The 19,553-nt window shown below is 35.9% G+C and overlaps 1 protein-coding gene across 1 annotated transcript in view; it reads right to left on the bottom strand.

Annotated features, from left to right (window-relative positions):
* Positions 1 to 19,553, bottom strand: part of LOC149080685 (uncharacterized) — a 195,542-nt gene that overhangs the window by 70,556 nt on the left and 105,433 nt on the right. Inside the window, exon 10 of the mRNA XM_089239898.1 lies at positions 9,537 to 9,763. Coding sequence (XP_089096024.1) covers positions 9,537 to 9,763 — 227 coding nt within the window. The remainder of the gene's footprint in view (positions 1 to 9,536; positions 9,764 to 19,553) is intronic.

Here is a 19,553-nt window from a genome sequence, read left to right as displayed (position 1 = left end):
CAAAATTTTCAGTCCCATGAGTTAACGTTACCAAGGGGGTTACTTGTGTTATCATAATATGACATATAACAAGCACCGTGTTACATAAGCCTTTACTGATTTGTGTAAACATTTCTATAATTGAAGCTTCAAAATGGAAAGAATTTTTCTTTTTTCATTTTATTCTGCAAGTGTGGCACCGCTCAACACGAGACCTGTCACACACCCCTAAGGGCAACTCTGATTGCAACAAAGGCTGTGTATACTAAGGCTGTATTGATAGATACAATACTGCTAAATTGAAAACCTTAATGGCTATGGTACTGAAACACTCATTATCCCTTTAAGCGGCTTAAAATTTTTCCTGATCTGCATTATAGCTGCCCCATTAGAAATAAATGTAATAAAAATAAATAAAAGAAAAGAACCCGAGATATTTCCAGGTGATTGAAATAAAGCAGATAAAGTTTGACGAAATATCTTGGGATTGCTGCTGTAAGGGTTAACTACTTCCACTTGATGACACCACACACAGTTGAAGAGAGAATGTATAAAAGCTTGGAAACCTTACCAACTGATTTGCCAAACAGACTAACTATAAATTCACTCTTTTTAGACAGATATAGCTCACATATCCTACACATTTCAAGTTTGAAATTTTGAAACAGTGCAAGTGAAAGTTTTCAATCTGTGCATAAAAGGAGTCAGGGAGCAGAAAAAATTTATAAAGATACAGAATATCATCTACTATAATTGATTTTTACTGCTGTATGCAAGGAGATGAAAACGTGTACTATGACTTTTCTAATATAAAAATTAACTCTGCAATGCATAAAATTGCTACAAAAAATACAGAACCTGAAAAGAAATTCCTTAACTTGAGCTCCAAAGATTTCACATATTTCCCTGCAATCATAAATATGACACAGGGCAATAGTTCTGTGAAAATAATATTAAATTACCACTTTGGACAAGTCACATTCATAGTACCATACTATTGGTCTCTGGATTCAGTGTGAGATATATTTTGAAGATAAAATTTACTAAATGTAATAGTTGGCTCTTAACCAAAGTGTCACAGCAGTTTAAGATGCCACTGAAGTGCCTCAAGATAAAGCAAAAGGGTACTGCAAGATATTTGAAAATTCTTATCCTTTTTGTTATTCTCTTCAGATAGTACAATAAACCTTCTAAATTTCTGAATGTGTGACTGTATAAATAATGATAACTTCTGAAATAAATTGAAAAACACTGATGACACACACTAGAACAGAGGTCTTCAATCTGTTTCTAGAAGCGAGCACAGTGCCCGAGTGGCATGGTGGTAAGATGCTCGTCTACCATCGTGAAGGTTGTTGTCAGGGTGCCGGGTTCGAACCCAAGGGAGGATATAGATAAGATATTTTCCCAAACAAACTCGAGGCGACCACCGATAGACAGCACTTTCACTTCCAACCCGTCTCACTAATGGCAGTAAATTGCAATATAACGATATGGCCAGAGTTGGTGTTTGGTGAAGTAGTAGTAGCGAGCATTGTCTGTACCCATCATCAAAAGAAGAGCATCCTTACGCCATGTTTGACATACAAATACATGAAATCAGGATATTAATATTTGAATGCAATTTGTATAAGGCGTTTAATTGGAATGCCGCTCAAGTGCTTGCGAGCACCAAATCAGACAAGAGCATCGAGCACTCTACGTGCCCCAGGGAACATCATGGTGCTCACGAGCAATGGATTGAAGATGCCTGCACTAAAACCTCGATTATCTCGGAAGCTGATTGACCAGAAACAATTTGAAGACTTGTGCAAGATTTTAGAGCATCAGGGTTTATACAAAATTTTCAAAATGAAAAGTGAGTTTTTAAGGAGTCACTGGGGCCCGCTGCCCCCCCCCCCCAAAAAAATTGCACCACTAGCCTAAAAACAAAAGAAGCCCGAACACGGATTGATTTTCATTTATAAATGTCTTTTTTTTTTAAATTTCTATTTCAATATTTCCAAGATTTCAACTTTCGGAATTAAAAGTATGAGGGGTAGGAATTTCAGCTGCTGGGGGAAAAAAAGAGATATGCCATGACTGTATGCGCGAGTAACAAGCGACTATTTGAGAACACAAATTCGAACAATAACAGAGCATGATGATCAGGATTAGGTAGTGAGAAGTGTGATAAGAAAGTGAGAGTTGCGGTAGTAGTATTAAGTCTCGCCACAGAGAGCAACAGGCCTACAAATATAAAGATAAATAAAGAGTAGCAATAGATAAAAGTAAATTATTCAATCACAATTCACTCATAGTTCGAAAAATTGGTGGCAGATGGCAGCACTGCACATAACAAGCATTACACAGAAACAAACTTCACGTCAGGTTTCATTACATGTACACGCACATTTCCAACAAGTACCAATTCATTAGAGGTTCCCCAGAGGAATATGGACGAGGTGAACCTGGGGGGTGAACCCCCCGAAATGAAACCTGTCGATTTCCCCATTGAGGACCCCAACCTGGAGGCCTGTCAGACTTTCTCACTTGAGGGCGAAAAAACATTTCATTTTTTCTTTGTATTCATTTATCCAAGGAATAAAATCCAGGGTCCCCAACCGAGGACCCGGGACTAAATTTGCAGATTTTTAGTGGAGGCCCCAGACTGGATTTATCTCTGGCTTCCCCTGTTGCAAATTTTACAATTTTAAACAACAAAAAGCAACTGAGATTCATCCAGAGCCCCCAAAATCAAACTTGTCAACTTCCCCCATCGAGGATCCCGACCTAGAGCCATAGACTCCCCCTGCCCCATGAGGGTCACAAAAATTTTTCACTTGTATTAATTTCACAACAATTAAATCCAGTCAGGTGGCTCTGGAACTTATCTCAGGCTTCAGTTGTTGCAAATTTTACAATGCTATATAAAAAAAAAAAACCAATGAGATTTGCCCAGTTCCCCCCTCCACGACCAGAAATGATTCGATGGTGAACGACCCTCCCACACACACAACCAGACCTTCCAACCTGTGAAGGATAAAATCTTATTCTATTCATAAAAAGCGTAAACATGACCCGATTTCAAATTCATGGAAAAAGGAGGTGGGTTGGAAGGGGGAGCCCATACTAAAAATTGATTAGGAAGTTATATAATTACAATTAGAAAAAGTAATTGCTGTATGAGAAAAGAAGGTATGGTTTAATTTTAAAACATAAAACGAAAAATTGTTTGCTTATGTCTATTTTTTGTCCTACCGCAATGTTTTATCTAAAATGAAATATGATTTCGCTCACTGGGACAGTCCTCCGATCACGTGAAAAAATAAAAATTCTAATTCCAAAATTAGACATTCTAGTCGCCCGAATGATCAATATATTAAATATTATTATATTAATTATTTAATATTATAGCATTAAATATATTGTCAAAAATTTCCAGAAATCCAAAGCAATCCAAAAAGTAATTTTATAAATTCCAGACATGAAAAAATTGACGATACTCAAATATTGAAAAATAATTGTCTATTATTGTAAATCTATCAAAAATGTGTGAATTATGAACTCAATTTTTGGCACAAGTTCATTTAGAAAATTCGGCCTGGATTAAAAAAAAATAAAATGCTGTATGAAAGCATAAAGGGTTAGGATGGCATGCAAATTTTGAAAAAATATTGATCCATCAAACGGATGCTAAAGGATTGATTCGCCACTCAGTATACTGCTTAATATATGCGGCTCGAGACATCGTTTCATCGCATAAGCCGCACCGGTAAAAAACTCCTGCAGTGTTCAACTTTTTCTCACTGCTGGGCGTGGGGGAATTTACGGCTACTGGTTCCGCGGAGTGATGTCGTTTAATGAAATATCAATTTCTAACGCTGACCAGTTTGTGACATCGGCAGGGAAAACGTCCATATTAGTGATTCGGTAAAAATTCGTATTTTTAGAAGCAAAAGCATATAATTGTATCAATTTGCTAAAATCGCACTAAATACGACAAAATCATAATGGTTGACAGGAATACACAACCATTGGATGTTCCAATCCCATCCTCTTCACATTTCCTATTACATAAAGGAGGGTTTTTTCTCTTTTCTTCCTCTTTATATTCGGGAGAAGCTTCCTCTTATTTTTCTAGGTAATGCTATTCATCACCATGGGAATGCCTATTATAAGAAAGATCATCAATTCAGAGAAATAAATAAGGACTTTTTCAGAAGTGGCTGCAAAAAATAAGGAGTTATAAGGGCCCTTCCAGAGAGAAATGAAAAGTTAGGACTTTTTAAGGAGTTTGTAAGGATGTACAAACCCTGTGCTGAGAGGATAATTATTGCACAGGTGCCATAAAATTACAAAACCTCAGGTAAAAGCAACACTTCTGGATACAGAAATAAGGTCTAGCATATAGAGTAAATACATATTTATATAAATTGTTTTCTTTGTGTATTTCTGCTTTCCTTAATTTAAATTGTAATTGTTCTTAATTTAAAAGTGATAACTTGATTCCTTAATTTAAAAGTGAATAACAGAACATAATAATTTAGAAACCCCTTGCAGTCTCTCAACAAAATACTCATGTTTAAAAGTTAAACATAATTTGTAAAATGCAAAAAAAAAAACAAAAAAAAAACTGAAGTAAATATGGATGCAATAATTCATAATACTTGTGAAGAATCATGAGACATAAAACATGTGTAGGGAACGTTTGTGTATAAGCAAAAAAGTTCAGTCGACATGCCCAAAGCACCGGCTCGAAACAGCAAATTTTAAATACTTACTTTGAGGTTGCTGTTACAACTAATTTCTGATAGCAATTGAAAAATATATAGATATTTATATAAAACGAGGATGCATGAAAAAATTGCTTGATGGAAGTTTATTTGGTGTGTCCAACAATTTTATCAAATTCTATCAAAATTTTTTGGTCAACCAAAAAATGCTTTCTCTCCAGATGACTTTGCACTCCTTGCTTGTCAAGACAGAGCACACACTTGAAGAAACTTCTCATTTTATTACCGAAATCTAAACGTGGGCGGCATAATGTTTTACAACATTAGTGTACTTTATTTTCGTCAGAATTTCAGAAAAAAAAAAATGTTAAATTGAGGAATTCATTAAATCAGTGTTAGTTATAATTGGAGTATGACTGTATATATACCATCTTTTCAAAAATATTTGTCCAGAAGATACATAAAATACAGAAGATATATGAAGAAAATGGTCAATCCTAAAACATGAGTAACATGACAAAACCAGCATTTCTCAAACTTTTGCCCTGGCTGAACATACAAAAATAACTGCAGATTCTATGGTTCAATGAGGAAAACAAGAAAAAAAGGAAGTAGTTTTAAATGATCCCTCCAGGTTTACAAAGTGTGCATTTATGTTTTGTTTTTTTTTTTGCTTTTTTTTTTATTCTACATTGTATTGTTTCCTATTATGTCATTCACTGTGATTTTTTACTTCTCTCTCATGTGTGTAGGTCTTTGAAATATGAAACTTTAAAAACACTAGGAATTGGGGGACATATCTTCTTATACCCAGTGCAAGGGTACACCTATGACAATCTTCACGTGGACAATGATAATAAACAGAAAAAAAGATGTTAGATAGACCTCTTTAGCTACAAAATAATGCTTAAAAACGAGGCAATTTCTTTGAATAGGAAAAAATGGATAAAATAAACTGAAATAATGTTTCTTCCCAGTGGTGTGGTGCATGTTTAGCCTTTACTTTGTATTAGTTATAACCAAATGATAATATAATCGACAATTCCAATAAGCGGTAGGTACTCTATATACCTTCTCTCTGTAATTGAAGTGCTGCAGCTGTTGTTTTAACTTTGGATTTCTATTGCAAATAGCAGGAGGTATGACGAGGGTCAGTCAATACACAGCAGAAGCAAAAATAAAGGCTGAGGTTAAGTTCAGGCATGTACAGGATGACACATGTTCAATAGCAACAGGATCAGTAAAAGTTGGTCTATGGTAGATTGATGCAAGCAGGGACTCAGAAAGTGAACTTGAGGAACTGTTCACAATGGCCTCAGAAATATGATGGTACTACATAAAATTGTGTTATCTCTGGCAACCTTGGATAGATGTTTGCCTAGCTATTCAATGTGATCTGGCTTAGGAGCATTCAAGAACAGCATTATGAACGAAGTGGTTTTTCAAGTGTATAATCAGGTCCTGAATAGACTTTAGCAAAACACATTCACTTGAAATTCAGTTTCTCTGAGGAAATTCAAGCTAGCTTTGGATTTTTAGGCATATACCCATGCATTAGACCTACAAAAAAGAACAAAGTCAAATGAGAGACATGAATTTTAAGAATTGGTCAGCTACAAAAGTAGTAGAATTATATAGTTGTGTTTTAAAAAATTCTCAACACACAAAATACTTACATCGAGAATAAGTTTATAAATGGATGGCATTACAAAACAGTTCGCTTCACTAATCAACCAAAATTATATTTTTTCAATTTCCCGTCTACAGCTTATATAGTAGTATCAAATTCTAGATAAAGCCTGTCTTTGGCCCTGATATATATCTGCCCACAATTACAGGGTAGGTATAGGGAACTCTTATAGTTAATTTATCTTGCCAATCCTTGGTTGATCTGAAGCACTTGACTATTTCAATTGGTTGGCAAAATCACACACACACGCCTTATCTGGGACAGGAAATACACAGCCAATTAAACATCTCAAATGCCATTGACCAATTATGACAAAGCAGTGTAAGCGCAGCCGAACATATTCATAAATACAGGCTTTGTCCTCGACTTCATATCACTTGATCACTGATTCCTGGAGATGCTCACTACCCACACAATAAAAACATTATTTTATCATTTCTGACAGCCAAACAGCACAAAATCCATACACCTTGATCAACACCTTTAACAAGGCCACCAACAAAATATTATAATTCTGTTATAAGAAACGCAGTGAGACTTTTTAAAAAAAATTATACCTCATTAAATTTTGTTTATGAAATGAAACAAAAAATTCATAACTAACCTGTTATCTTTTGGAAAACAAAGCATGAGCTCCTTCAGAATTTGAATTTCTTTCACATCCTAGGAAGCTGCAACAATTAGAAGGTCCACATTTTGCCATTACAAATATAAATGTAATAACTTGACCAGAAAAAAAAAATAATAGGGGAAAAACGTGTAAAAAAATTAATTAAACCCGAAAGCCCCTTTTTTTGAAATAGTAAAATCCAACTATGAAATTAAGATGTATAAAAAACACCTCAAATCACAAAAAAACACATGAAAAATAATAATACAGAAGATTAAGAATCTTTTCCCTAGTTGAATCTCACACAAGTGTAATGCTACTTTATGTAGTTCTCCTCTATGCCACAAGTGAGCACATTACACATCAAAACGTTTCGATATTTACTTTACATCCACAACTGCTTTTTCATAACAGATATACAGAGTTATTGCAGTTAGTCAAATATATATGTATAGCACTTTTCTGAAAAAGGCACAACTTTATTTTATATACTCCTCAGAAAACTGTTTCAGAGGTGAATGCGCAGTTAGTTCATGTATATTCAGCATAGTGTTAAATATTTAATTTATTACTTTGGTATGTTATGCTATGCATTAATGTATTTCTGTAAAATTGATAAAATTTCCTTCTGGAGCCAGCATGTTAATGCAACTTTTAATTATGACTTGGTCACACAGCCTAAGGTAGATAAAAATCAAATACTTAGAAATTAATTTGAAGCTTAATAAAACTGGTAAATTAAACTTCCAGGTTAGATAGAATAGAACAATTTCACAGCTAAACTGTATTTGAATAGATAACTGAAGGTATATACAGGGTGATTACTCAAATCCTCTTGCTGTGTTTTACTGTTGAATTGTTGATCCTAGAGTCATACTTCCAATTAGAAATGCAACATTCACTGAGATATTTAAATTTAAAAATCGGAGGAAACTTGGGAAGAACAGCATAAAAAAGGGAAAGGAGCATTGTCTGTCAGTTTATTCTGTTTTTTCTCTTATGTTTTCTCCCATTTTTGAATTAAAATATCTCTGGAAATATTACATTTAGAGACATGGAAGTTTTTGTTGGCCTCAGAAAACACAGGGCAACAACTTTCTTACTGAGTTTTTCAGAACAGGATGCCCATATAAAAAGTTTAATTTTTTTATTTTGATAACTACATAACCCCTTGCAACGTGAAGGACGTATCTGAGTTCAACAAGTAATTTGGATACTTTTCCAATTTGAAGCATGCCTTTAGGATCAACGGTTCCGCAGTTAAATATGGCAAGGGGAATAAAATAATCACCCTGCATATGCACTATATATATTTTATGTCAGAGCTGGACAAATTGCAAAAATAGCTGTCTAACTTCTTTTGACTTTTCAAGGCATTGATCCTCTTTCATGTTGACAGATAAGCTGCTGTAAATTCCAAACATTTTATGCTGCTTTTAGCTTGCAATTTAGTAACTACACAAAGAAAATTTTAGGCACTAATACCAATTTTTCAGACGCCATGGCACCTGAGATTTGTCCATGCCTGTTTTATGTGTGCCACAATTTATTTTGAAACTAGTTAACTTACAACTTGTTACTTAATGCTCAACTAAATTGTTTACTAACTTTTGGTTGACTACTAAATTACTTAACCAGTGTAAACTCAGCCTTAACAAAAGAAAAAAATTCTGTCCTCCACCCAAAGCTTATATGTAGGGTTTCCACGCCCACCTAGATGTCCACCTGTGCACCTTTTTCCAAGTACTCTGACCAATATTCATTAAAACTTATGTCTACATCAAATGAAACCTGACAGGAAAGACAATAAAGCTACATCATGAAGAAAAAACAAAACTCTTGAGAATCCCACTGTTCACCTTACAACATTCTATGGTCGTATAAAAAGCAGATTGTGGCAGAGATAGCTCAACTCTCTGAGTTATGAGAAAAAAATACAAGGAAATGGGATGGGGAACAGTAAATGCCTAAAAAATTCCCAATTTATTAGGGGCTTGAAAAATCTAGTAAATTTTGCTACAAAATAAGTGTTCTTATCTGGATTTTAAAAAAAAAACGTTCTTTCCTTTCATTAAAAAAAAAAAAATTGGTGTTTGCTCTTTAGGGAACCTATACTATACCCATGAATGGGAACTTCTAACTGCTCACAGTCTGTTCTACAGCTCAATAGGTGGTGGTGCCTAGTTTGAGAAACACTACTCTAGGCAAATAGTTGAAAGTCCCCAACTAGCAAGGAAAGAAAAATATGGAAAAAAAAACGTGTGAAGGGAGCTATTCAGTAATCTGCAAATAAAAAATCTAACTTCTCTTACTATGTGGCTTTTCTTAACTTCAGTGACCATTTTATTGTTTAGTTACTTTTCTCTGATAATTAATATATTTTGATTATTAATTTTCTGTATTTTTATGCATAATTTTGTGTGTGCTGAGTTTGTTCTTTTATTTCTTCCAAGTTTTTAGAAGATGCTTCTATTTACGTAATTTTTGTGCTCGTAATGTGTCTTTTTTTTACTTATACACATAGCAGTTTGATTTGACAAACCTTAAACTTGGAGGTAGATTTGGCTCTCTTTTGCACTTCTATTGAAATATTCTTCAATTGTGAATCCTCTGACAATATGCTCATGTCATTAGTTGGCAATAAACTTATTGCAGTTTGTGTGGTTACATCTGTAACTCTCTGGGACACAGATCTGATTACATCGGTAGAAACATCATTGACATTTTCTGATATATTTTGCATCCGATTTGATTTTCCAGAGACTGCACCTATTAATAAAGAGAAAATAAGAAATATATAAATAAAAAAAATAAAAGAAGTGTTCATGATTTTCTTCTGATAATATGTTTTAGATGCATGGCTATGCTCCAAATAATTTTTGAAACAATGTTTTACTCGTGTTAATGAAAGCAAAATTGACACTGTTAAGAAAGTAACTGTGAACGCTAAAATACAATGACCATATAAAAACTAAATAATATGCCTATAGTGAAAAATATAAGCTGAAGAATATTTTTTGGTAACAAGGTCATCATTATAATTTCAATTAAAACTATCTTCAATGTTACTGATTGCATGGTATATGGGAGAAAGTGCTGAAATTTAAACTACAAAAGTATCTCCTAATGATGCAAACCACTGGAATCGGTTAAGTTTGAGTCAGAAACTAAATATATGACAGTAATATGGTCAAAAGATATCCTTGTTTTTTTGATGAATAAAAAGAAATCAATACAGCAGGCATCTTCAACCCACTGCTCGTGAGCACCATGGTGCTCCCCGAAGCACTGACAGTGCTTGATGCCTGTGTCCGATTTGGTGCTTGCGAACACTTGATCAATGTTCAAATTAAACACCTTTTACAAATTGCATTCAAGGATTGAAATCATCCTGATTCCATGCATTCGTATGTCCCTTGCTGTAAGTGAGCTTTTCTTTTGGTGATGTAAAGGCAGTGCTCGCGACTACAAAAAGGATGAAGACCTCTGCAATATATAAATCAAAAAGAAATCAACCTGTCTAAGACGAACACTGTATGAAAGAGAAACCTGTCTTGACTGGAACAGAAAAATAGCCCTGCAGATAATTAATGTTATTTCAATCATGGAAAACCTCTTTATAATGGAAACTGTCTAAGGTGGAAATGGAAGGAAAATTTAGTCTTTTTTGATAAAACCTGCTAAAACAGAATTTTTGGCCAAGTGCAAGTTTCATCTTTTAAATGGGAGAAGTCGTACTGACCCCCTTTTTGTTAGGGAATTCTTTTATTTCTTGGAAAAATTATGAATGTTCATTATATCCATCTGAACTGGTTCTGGAAGTAAGGGGTTGGGGTCTGGCTTGGGTGGAAGTGAATTTACTATTCAAAATTTAGTAAAGCCAGTATAATGTTTTATTTACTGTAAAAATGGTCGCTTTTGTTAGGAAACACTCCTGTCTCTTGGTTGGAAAACTGTTAATAATTTCCATTTAAAGTATAAACTAGTTTGGCAGAGGAATAGGTGAGGGAGATTGAGTTATTGTTCACAATTTAGGGATACCATGTTTTAGTATTTCATTCAGTGTAGAAATGACCACCAGTTACAAGAAACACATCTTGGATTTGAACGCAAAAATGCAGAAGAAAAGCAAAATTTAAGTGTTAGAGATAGCAAAAAGTTTGCTATTCGAAAAATCTAATGTTATGACATTATCAAAAGAAAACATGAAATTTGAGAAGAATGGTTGAATGAAAATGGAGAAACAAAACGGAAAATGGACAAGACTGGAAATGAGCAAATTAACGAAATTGTATGGGAATGGTTTGTGGACGCCAAATCCAGAAATCTGTATATACTCTCTGGACGCAAACAGAAAAGAACGACTTACTGTTTTTTGTGCGCTTTTATGAACGGAGAAAAGAAAACATCCCTGGTTATTAGTAGATCCATCAAACATAATTGTTTGAGCGGAATATAAATTCTAAAGTCTACTAGTTGAGTAGAAAGCGAACAAAAAAGCGTAGACGAAAGCTAAAATCATGGAACAGTGGCTTGTTTCCTTAAATGCCAGAATGAAGAAACAAAAACAACAGGTTCTGCTATTTTTTGACAATGAGACTCGTCATCATCACATTGAGCTTTCCAAAGTTAGACTGGCTTTTTTCCCACCTTGCACAACTCGTGTTATATAGCCAACAGGGGTGGGAAGTGACCTTGTCCATTTCGGAGCAGCTTTGGAGCAGCAAAATTCAGGATTCTGAGCAGTTTTGGAGCAGCAAATTCAGGATTTGGAGCAATTTTGGAGCAGCAAATTCAGGATTTGGAGCAGCAAATTCGAGATTTGGAGCAATTTTGAAGCAGCAAAATATGGGATTCGGAGCAGATATTTATAAATTGGAGCAGTGAAATTGACAAGAACATTTTCGTTAACCCTCAACCATTTTCAAAATAAAACTGCAGCATGTCTTTTGTTATCAAACATCTTTTCATCAGCTTGATTTTTGTTTTTGGTGTTTTAGGCTTTTGACACCTTGTTTGAAAGAGCAGCTGTCATAAAATTTTTTGCACCTGTCTATTTAGGATGATTTTTGCTTACTGACGACACTATTTGCTGCCATGAACAGCAGCATTTCAAATATTAAAAAAAAATTTATAATTTTTTAATTTTTTTATACTTGGAAAGAAATTGTTGCAAAATGGGAGAGAATTTCGGAAGAATCAACTCGATGTTTGGCGATTCAGCACTCATTATCTGGCGAGATTGGCGATCTGACACTCGCTATTTGGCGAGATTGGCGATCTGACACTCGCTATTTGGCGAGATTGGCGATCTGACACTCGCTATTTGGCGAGATTGGCGATCTGACACTCGCTATTTGGCGAGATTGGCGCTTTAATGCTCGTTATTTGGCGATATTGACGATTTAACGCTTGTTATTCGGCAAAGTTTCTAAACTAACATTCGTAATTCGGCGGACATTACGTCTTCATTCGGCTTTTTACTCCCGGAATGAAATTTTTTTTCACGAAACATCAGGATTTAACACAATGACAATCGACTACAGTAATTTCTGCTGCTTCCAGTGACGACTTTTTTTTTTTAAACGGAAACACTCGAATTTTCACTTTAAAGCTGAAAGGCATTGCAAACCATCTGCAGTTCCACGATCACGGACAATATCGGGGTTTCGCAATGGAAAGCCCGATCAGGGGCGGTAGTTTAAGTATAGTAGAATAAAACACGCTCTTTTCGTAAAGAAACGTTTCGTGGCTAGCAGGAACAAAAAATTTTTGGCGCCCTTTCCGAAATTCCGGGTATACTGAAAAAAAAATTCGCTATTCTGCGCAGAAAAATGCGAAAATACGCTATTGGAGCAGGATGGCCCAAGATATTAGTTTTGACGCAGTGCGGCGCAATTGGCGCAGAGATCCCACCCCTGAGCCAATGGATCAAGGAGTGATTTGCAACATGAAGATAAATTACAGGAGCTTTTTAATGTCATCACTGCTGGCAAAGATGAAAAATGCTTAAAGTTTATCAGAATTAACAAAATCTATCAACATATTGAGAGATGGTATGTGTTCAGCCTGAAACATACTAAGAAATTGAATTTTCTGGATGTTATGTAGAAACTAATATTTGGAAAGAAGTGATTTGTCTTTTCCCGGAATCGAACCCAGGTCCCCTTGCATACCGGGCAAGTGTGCTAACCGATACATCAGAGACACACTTTTTGATTCCTGATAAAAAGCATTAGTAGCGTGAAGCGCTGAGTGGAGACATAGCTTCAGTCTAATAATGTAGCTAGCACACTTGCCCGGCATGCTAGGGGACCCAGGTCTGATTCCTGGAGAAGACAACTTTTTTTTCCAAATATTTTTTAGTTTCAAGATAACATCCAGAAAATTCAATTTCTCAGTCTATCACTATACTTGATTTGGTATTGTGGCTTTCAAAAGCATGGAAAAAAGTTGATAATGAAACCATTACTCTGTTTTGTGAAAGCAAACTGTCCCAAAGAAATAAATTCAATAGAAGAATCAATCAATTGTGAAATTGATAATCCACAAGACCAATTAGATGTAACAAAATTAGGATTGAATGCAATAGATTCCGTAACAGTGGATGATGAATTAACTATAGTAGCACCGTACGAAAACTGTATTGAAACTGCTATTCTGGGGCAGCTTACAGATGAAGCAGCAGTGATGAGAAAATCAAACAAATTTGCAGAAAAAGATCTTTTGACAAACTCATATGCAAGTGCAGTTCAGAGTGCCGAACAAACTTACAGGACTTTGCGTGATATGTATTGTAAGAACGCCGCTGGTGCAGAAAACTGTATGTTATCATTTCATAAAATAATTCACATATAAATATATTTAAATATTGCCAGAAATGTATAATCTTTCTTTCCCAAAGGTTATTGGTTGTTGATCTCATTGTCCCTATTTTTAAAAAGAGGAGTCATTTCTAAATTATTTTTAATTTTTAATTTTTTTTTCACTTTTGACATAAATATTGTTATTCGGGAGAATGTTTTATAATGAAATAACGATTTTTGTGCATTAAGTGTGAAAATTCAAATGAACAGCAATTTGAAGTAACATGAAAAAAATTAAAATATGGTAATAATATGCAAGTCACTGTTTAATACTCATTGGTTTATAGTATTTTGGGTGATAATAGTTTTTGCATAATAGAAAAAATATTGAATCTATTTTTGTGTGCATTTTTATAAAATATAAACCCGTCAGTAAAATGGAAAATAAATTCAGTCTCTTGACACTTTGTTTTATACAGATTTCACTGCATTACATTTTGATTTGATTATTTACAAGAATTGATGTTCCTCTATAAAAATTCAACAAAACTATAGTAAATATATATAGAGGTAAAGGCTTCAGATGTTGAAAAAAAAGCTGTTTCTCATAGTGATGCCTGGTGGTTGGTTGAACATTTTCTTCCAAAGCAGAAAAATTCATGAGGAAAAAACTGGCTGGAAGAAACTTTAAAATAATTTATCATATATGTTTTAAATTATGTTTGTGAGACATGGAAAATGTATTTTTCTTTAAAGCTTAAGTGAATTTAAATAAGCCTATAATTATTTATGCTACATTAATAACTACATTGGTCTTTTGAAGGGATTGACAGTTTCTTCTGAAGTTTTTTTTGCTTTGGAGAAAACTGGTTATTATCTTAAGGTCATAAAAATCTGAGCCCTATTATCATATTTCCAGCTAGAAAGCTTGTGTCAGTTAATGTAGTCGTGCAATTAGTACAAGCGTTCTTCACTCGTCTTCGCCGTCATTGTGACCAGACGTGCTTTTATCGCGCTCTGCTCACCGACCAATAGCAGCAGTTTTTTCCATAACCGTTGTCGGGAGATTACCGAAGGATTATCCGTCACGCCGGTTCGCAATTTTGTGTTTTCTTGTTCTCGTGAGTCTACTTAGCGTGTTTTTAATTTTTGGGTCATATTCTGCTGTTTTGTTTTTTTTTTCTAGCGCATCTTTGGATTCCGAGATAAGTGGTTTATTATTTTATTGTTTTTATTTGTCTCAATTTTTTTCTCTCTCGCTGGTATTTTCGGTTGATTTAAATTTTATTTTCTCTCTCTCATTTAATTTTCAGTTTTTTTTCGCCAGGTTTGCGACCATTGCTTTTGTCGATAATAACTGTTTTGCGCCATTTTTTCGTGTTCTTTCCCCGCTTTTTGATATATTTTCGTGAGTTTTTGGGCATTAGTGTCAGCGAACGGTTTCCCGGGTATTCCCAGTAATTTTGTCTTCTTGGGTCCTATTGTTTTGGGTTAGTGAATATAGTTTGCTAATTTTATTAAGTATAAATTGCACTTTGTAGCTTAATACTTTTTTTGAGTGTGTTGTATTACTTAATTTTTTCGTACAATCTCCTACGTATATTTCACACTGTAATGTATTTTAATTTTTTTTTATTTCTTGTTAACGTTTCTCATTTTCCTATTTTTAATTATTATTTTCTAGTTTAGCAATAGTGTTAGTATGCCTCGACCTCGACTAATGTTGTGTAGAGCTTGCGACGGGAGATTTCCCTGGTCTAGGGGTATAGTAGATGATAGTTTAAATTGTAAAGGGTGCTTGGTTAGGGAAAAGTTGGAACTTGAGGTCGAAGCCTTACGGGAAAAAGTTAGGGTTCTAGAGGGCCCGGTTATAACGGAGCCGGAGCCTCTTGTCGTTGAGCCACCTGTTGATGAAGAAGCAATCTCCACAAACGACAGTTCACAGGGCGAATGGGTGGTAGTGGATGAGGTAGAGGGGGATAGTGATAGGGGTTTAATTATCGGCGATTCTATGGTTAGGGAACTGGGGAACAGAGTGTGTAGGGATTTTTGGGGTTTCGAGCGCTGTTGTCTTCCTGGGGGGAAGATTGGCAACGTTCGAGACGTTTTTCATCACCGAAAGTTGCCCTTGCAGGTGATTCTGTGGGTGGGAACGAATCAGGTAAGAGTGAATATTAGTGAGTCTCTGTCAGAGTACAGGGATTTACTATTATCCGCTAGGGAGGGGGGTTCAGATGTGGCAGTGATTCCAGTGCTGCCAAGGGGTAGTAGAGGGTATAGGAGTAGGATCCAACAATTCAATATAGGCCTAAAGGACATTTGCTCCTCATTTGAGGTCACGTTTTTGGAGCTTCCTGCATTTACCGATAGGTGGCTTCATTCAGATGGAATCCATCTGAATAAGAGGGGGGGGGGGTTCTGGGAGGTTTACGATAGTCTTAGGTTAGGTTTTTTACTCCCAGACCATGTAGTCGGGAATGCGGGTTAGTTAATGATAATCATAACAGTACTGATGGGGAATTACCCACCACTGACTTGAATGGCTTCTCGATTGACAATAAATCACAGGGTAAATTAAAATGGAGGCCAGGAGCTTGGGTAATAAGAAAGATTTTTTAGAAACTATGATGGTTGTGGAGGGCCTGGATCTCATAGCCATTACTGAATCTTGGGCAAAGGATGGGGATGAATATTTCTTACACATCTCAGGATACGATACTTTTTTGAGAAACAGATCGGATAGGAAAGGGGGTGGAGTGTTGATAAACGTGAAATCATGTTTGAAGTCTAGAGAGAGTAACGTGAAGAGATGTGATATTGAAACTGTATGGGTTGAGCTTGAGAACAAAAGACGTCATGAACTTATTGTTGGGGTTTGTTACAATCCACCGAATAGGGATCCAAACTACATCGCCAAATTACATGATGAAATTTCCTACATGTGTAAGCATAAGAGGGTTCTCATACTAGGGGATTTCAATTACCCAGGTATTCAATGGGAGAACCTTTCATCTAGAGATCAGTATGAAAGAGTTTCTCAAGTTGGTGCTCGAAAATTTTTTGTATCAGCATGTATCAGAAGCCACTAGGGGTACTGCTATTTTGGATTTAGTTCTCACTAGTTCTGAGGATCTTGTTGAACATGTTTCGGTAGGGGAAGAGTTTTCTTCCAGTGATCATCGTATCGTCAGATTTCACTGCAACTTTTCCTCGGGTAAGGTTGATAACAAAAGACTGGTTCCTTGTTTTCGAAGAACTAACTTTGATGTTCTGAGAGGAAGGTTAGCGGAAGTTTTCAAAGACCGGTTGGAATCAGTAGGGGTGGTAAGTCAATGGGAGGAATGTAGTACGAAACTGTCCTATGTTTTGCACAACGTCATACCCTTTGTTCGAAAAAGGCGTGTTTGTACATCGCACCCTCTATGGTTCACGGATAGCGTGCGTAACCTCTATCTTGAAAAGAAAAGAGCATTCAGGGAGTATAAAAGTCGACGAGGTGACCTATCATTGTTTACTGATAAAAGAAGAGTGTTGAAGAAAGCGATAAGGGATAGTAAAAAGGAAGTTGAATATAGGTTGGCAGATAACATTGGCTCTGATCTGAAATCATTTTTTCGATACATCAATAATGGATGTAAGGGGACAGTTGGCCCCCTCTCGATAAGCGGGTCTAGGTTAGAGATCAATGTTGACATGCGTAGTGTTTTCAATGACTTTTTCGCGTCGATTTTTAACAGAGATAATGATATTCAATATACGTGTGTTGCATGGGGAAAAAAAATCCTCAGTCATATTCAAGTGGAAGATGTGGAGGTCCTAAATCTTCTAAAAAATATATGTGCGAGCAAAGCACCAGGACCAGATGATATATATCCCAGGGTCCTCAGGGAATGTGCTAATGAATTGTTAGGGCCAGTCGCACAGATATACAGGAGTAGTGTTGCTGAGGGTATCATCCCAAGGGATTGGAAACTTGCTAATGTTGTTCCGATATTTAAGAAGGGTAGTAGAGAAGCTGTGTCCAATTATCGTCCAGTGAGTTTGACGAGCTCCCTCTCAAAAATTTTGGAAATTATTATCAAAAGGCAGTTTGTGAAGTGGATAGACGAGAATAATGTATTGTCGGATAATCAGCATGGGTTCAGGAAGGGGAAGTCATGTGTAACTAACCTCCTTTGTTTCTATGATTACGTGACTAAGCTTTGGGTAAGAGCAAAAATGTAGATGTTGTTTACCTTGATTTCCAGAAGGCATTTGATCGGATCCAACATGGTAAACTCTTGAAGCGTTTACACGAGATTGGAATCGGGGGCAACTTTCTGAATTGGATAGAATCGTGGTTAAGAGGTAGGTCGCAACGAGTTATGGTGAACAGGGAATTCTCTGGTTGGACAGGCGTCACAAGCGGAGTTCCTCAAGGAAGTGTCCTTGGCCCCATACTTTTTTCACTTTTTATCGATAAACTCGATCAGGGTATCGATGGGATAACTAGCAAATTCGCAGATGATTTGAAGCTAATGGGTGTAATCGGGAATCAAAGCGATAGGGAGTTGCTTCAGACCAACTTAAACAGCATTGCAGCATGGGCAAATGAATGGAGCATGGCGTTTAGCGTTGATAAGTGCACGGTAGCTCATTTTGGTTCGAGCAACCCACGGTTCTCTTACGAATTGAATGGTGTCACTGTCCCGGATGCAACTAGGGTCACCGATTTGGGAATTCTCATTGACGAGCGGCTTAGGTTTTCTGAACATAGTTCAGCGATGGTCAAAAAAGTAAATAGAATGCTTGGTCTCATTTTCAAGAAGGTCTCTTCACGTTCTCCTAAAGTCGTTCTTCTGCTTTTTCGAGGTTTAGTTCCTCCTGGACTGGAGTATGCTGTAAGATTTTGGAGACCATACCTACAGAGGGACATAGACTTGGTTGAAGGGGTGCAGAGAAGAGCTACACGTGTCCTTATTGGAACACTGGGCTTGAGTTATGAAGAGAGACTTCATTTTTTGAATATGTTTACATTGGATGAACGCAGATGTCGAGGAGATATGATCGAAGTGTTTAAAATTTGCAATGAGATGGATAGAATGGACCATGAACTTTTAGTACACTGCCAATCGACTGCTTTTACAAGGGGACACCGGTATCGATTGGTAAAGGACAATGCAAGGTTGTGGTGTCGCAGGGAATTTTTCTCTAATAGGGTTGTAAATAAATGTAATAGCTTACCCCCCGGAGGTAGTAAATTGTAACACAATTGACACGTTTAAAAAGAAATACGATAAACATGTTGGGGTAAATCTAGAAGCTATCCATTCTTAGAATAAGTCAACCATAAGTATTCTTTATGGGCGTTGTATAATATTTTATCATGTGCATATATTGTTTATAATTTGTGTTAATTGCATTTTTAATTGGGTTGCTGTATTTTTGAAATATATGACGTCCATATTTTTATGGGCATCTTTTTCTCAGCCACCTCGCTGGGCATTTTGCCTGTTGTGGTGCTGTATTTATATTCGTTGTGTTGGTAGCTGAAAGGCAGTTGGTTCCAGCCCAGCCTACATTTTCCAGATGGACAGACATTTTTCATTTAATTGTTTCACCAGTTTTCATTTGCATTATTTCATACCCTGTGTTGGTTATAGAAGTTTCTAGTGTGTATAGTGAAACCTTGATATGTCTACTCTGCAGACTAAGAAAAAAAATTGTTATAGAAGAATTATCATTATATTGAGAGGCAGCAGATCAACATTAAA

Source organism: Pholcus phalangioides, unplaced genomic scaffold (genome assembly GCF_987345545.1).
Source record: "Pholcus phalangioides strain wild (caught in Gottingen) unplaced genomic scaffold, Ppha-v1.0 ptg000011l_1, whole genome shotgun sequence".
Taxonomy (NCBI): domain Eukaryota; kingdom Metazoa; phylum Arthropoda; class Arachnida; order Araneae; family Pholcidae; genus Pholcus; species Pholcus phalangioides.
The sequence above is the reverse complement of the archived record's forward strand: the minus strand, read 5'-3'. Positions and strand labels throughout refer to the sequence as shown.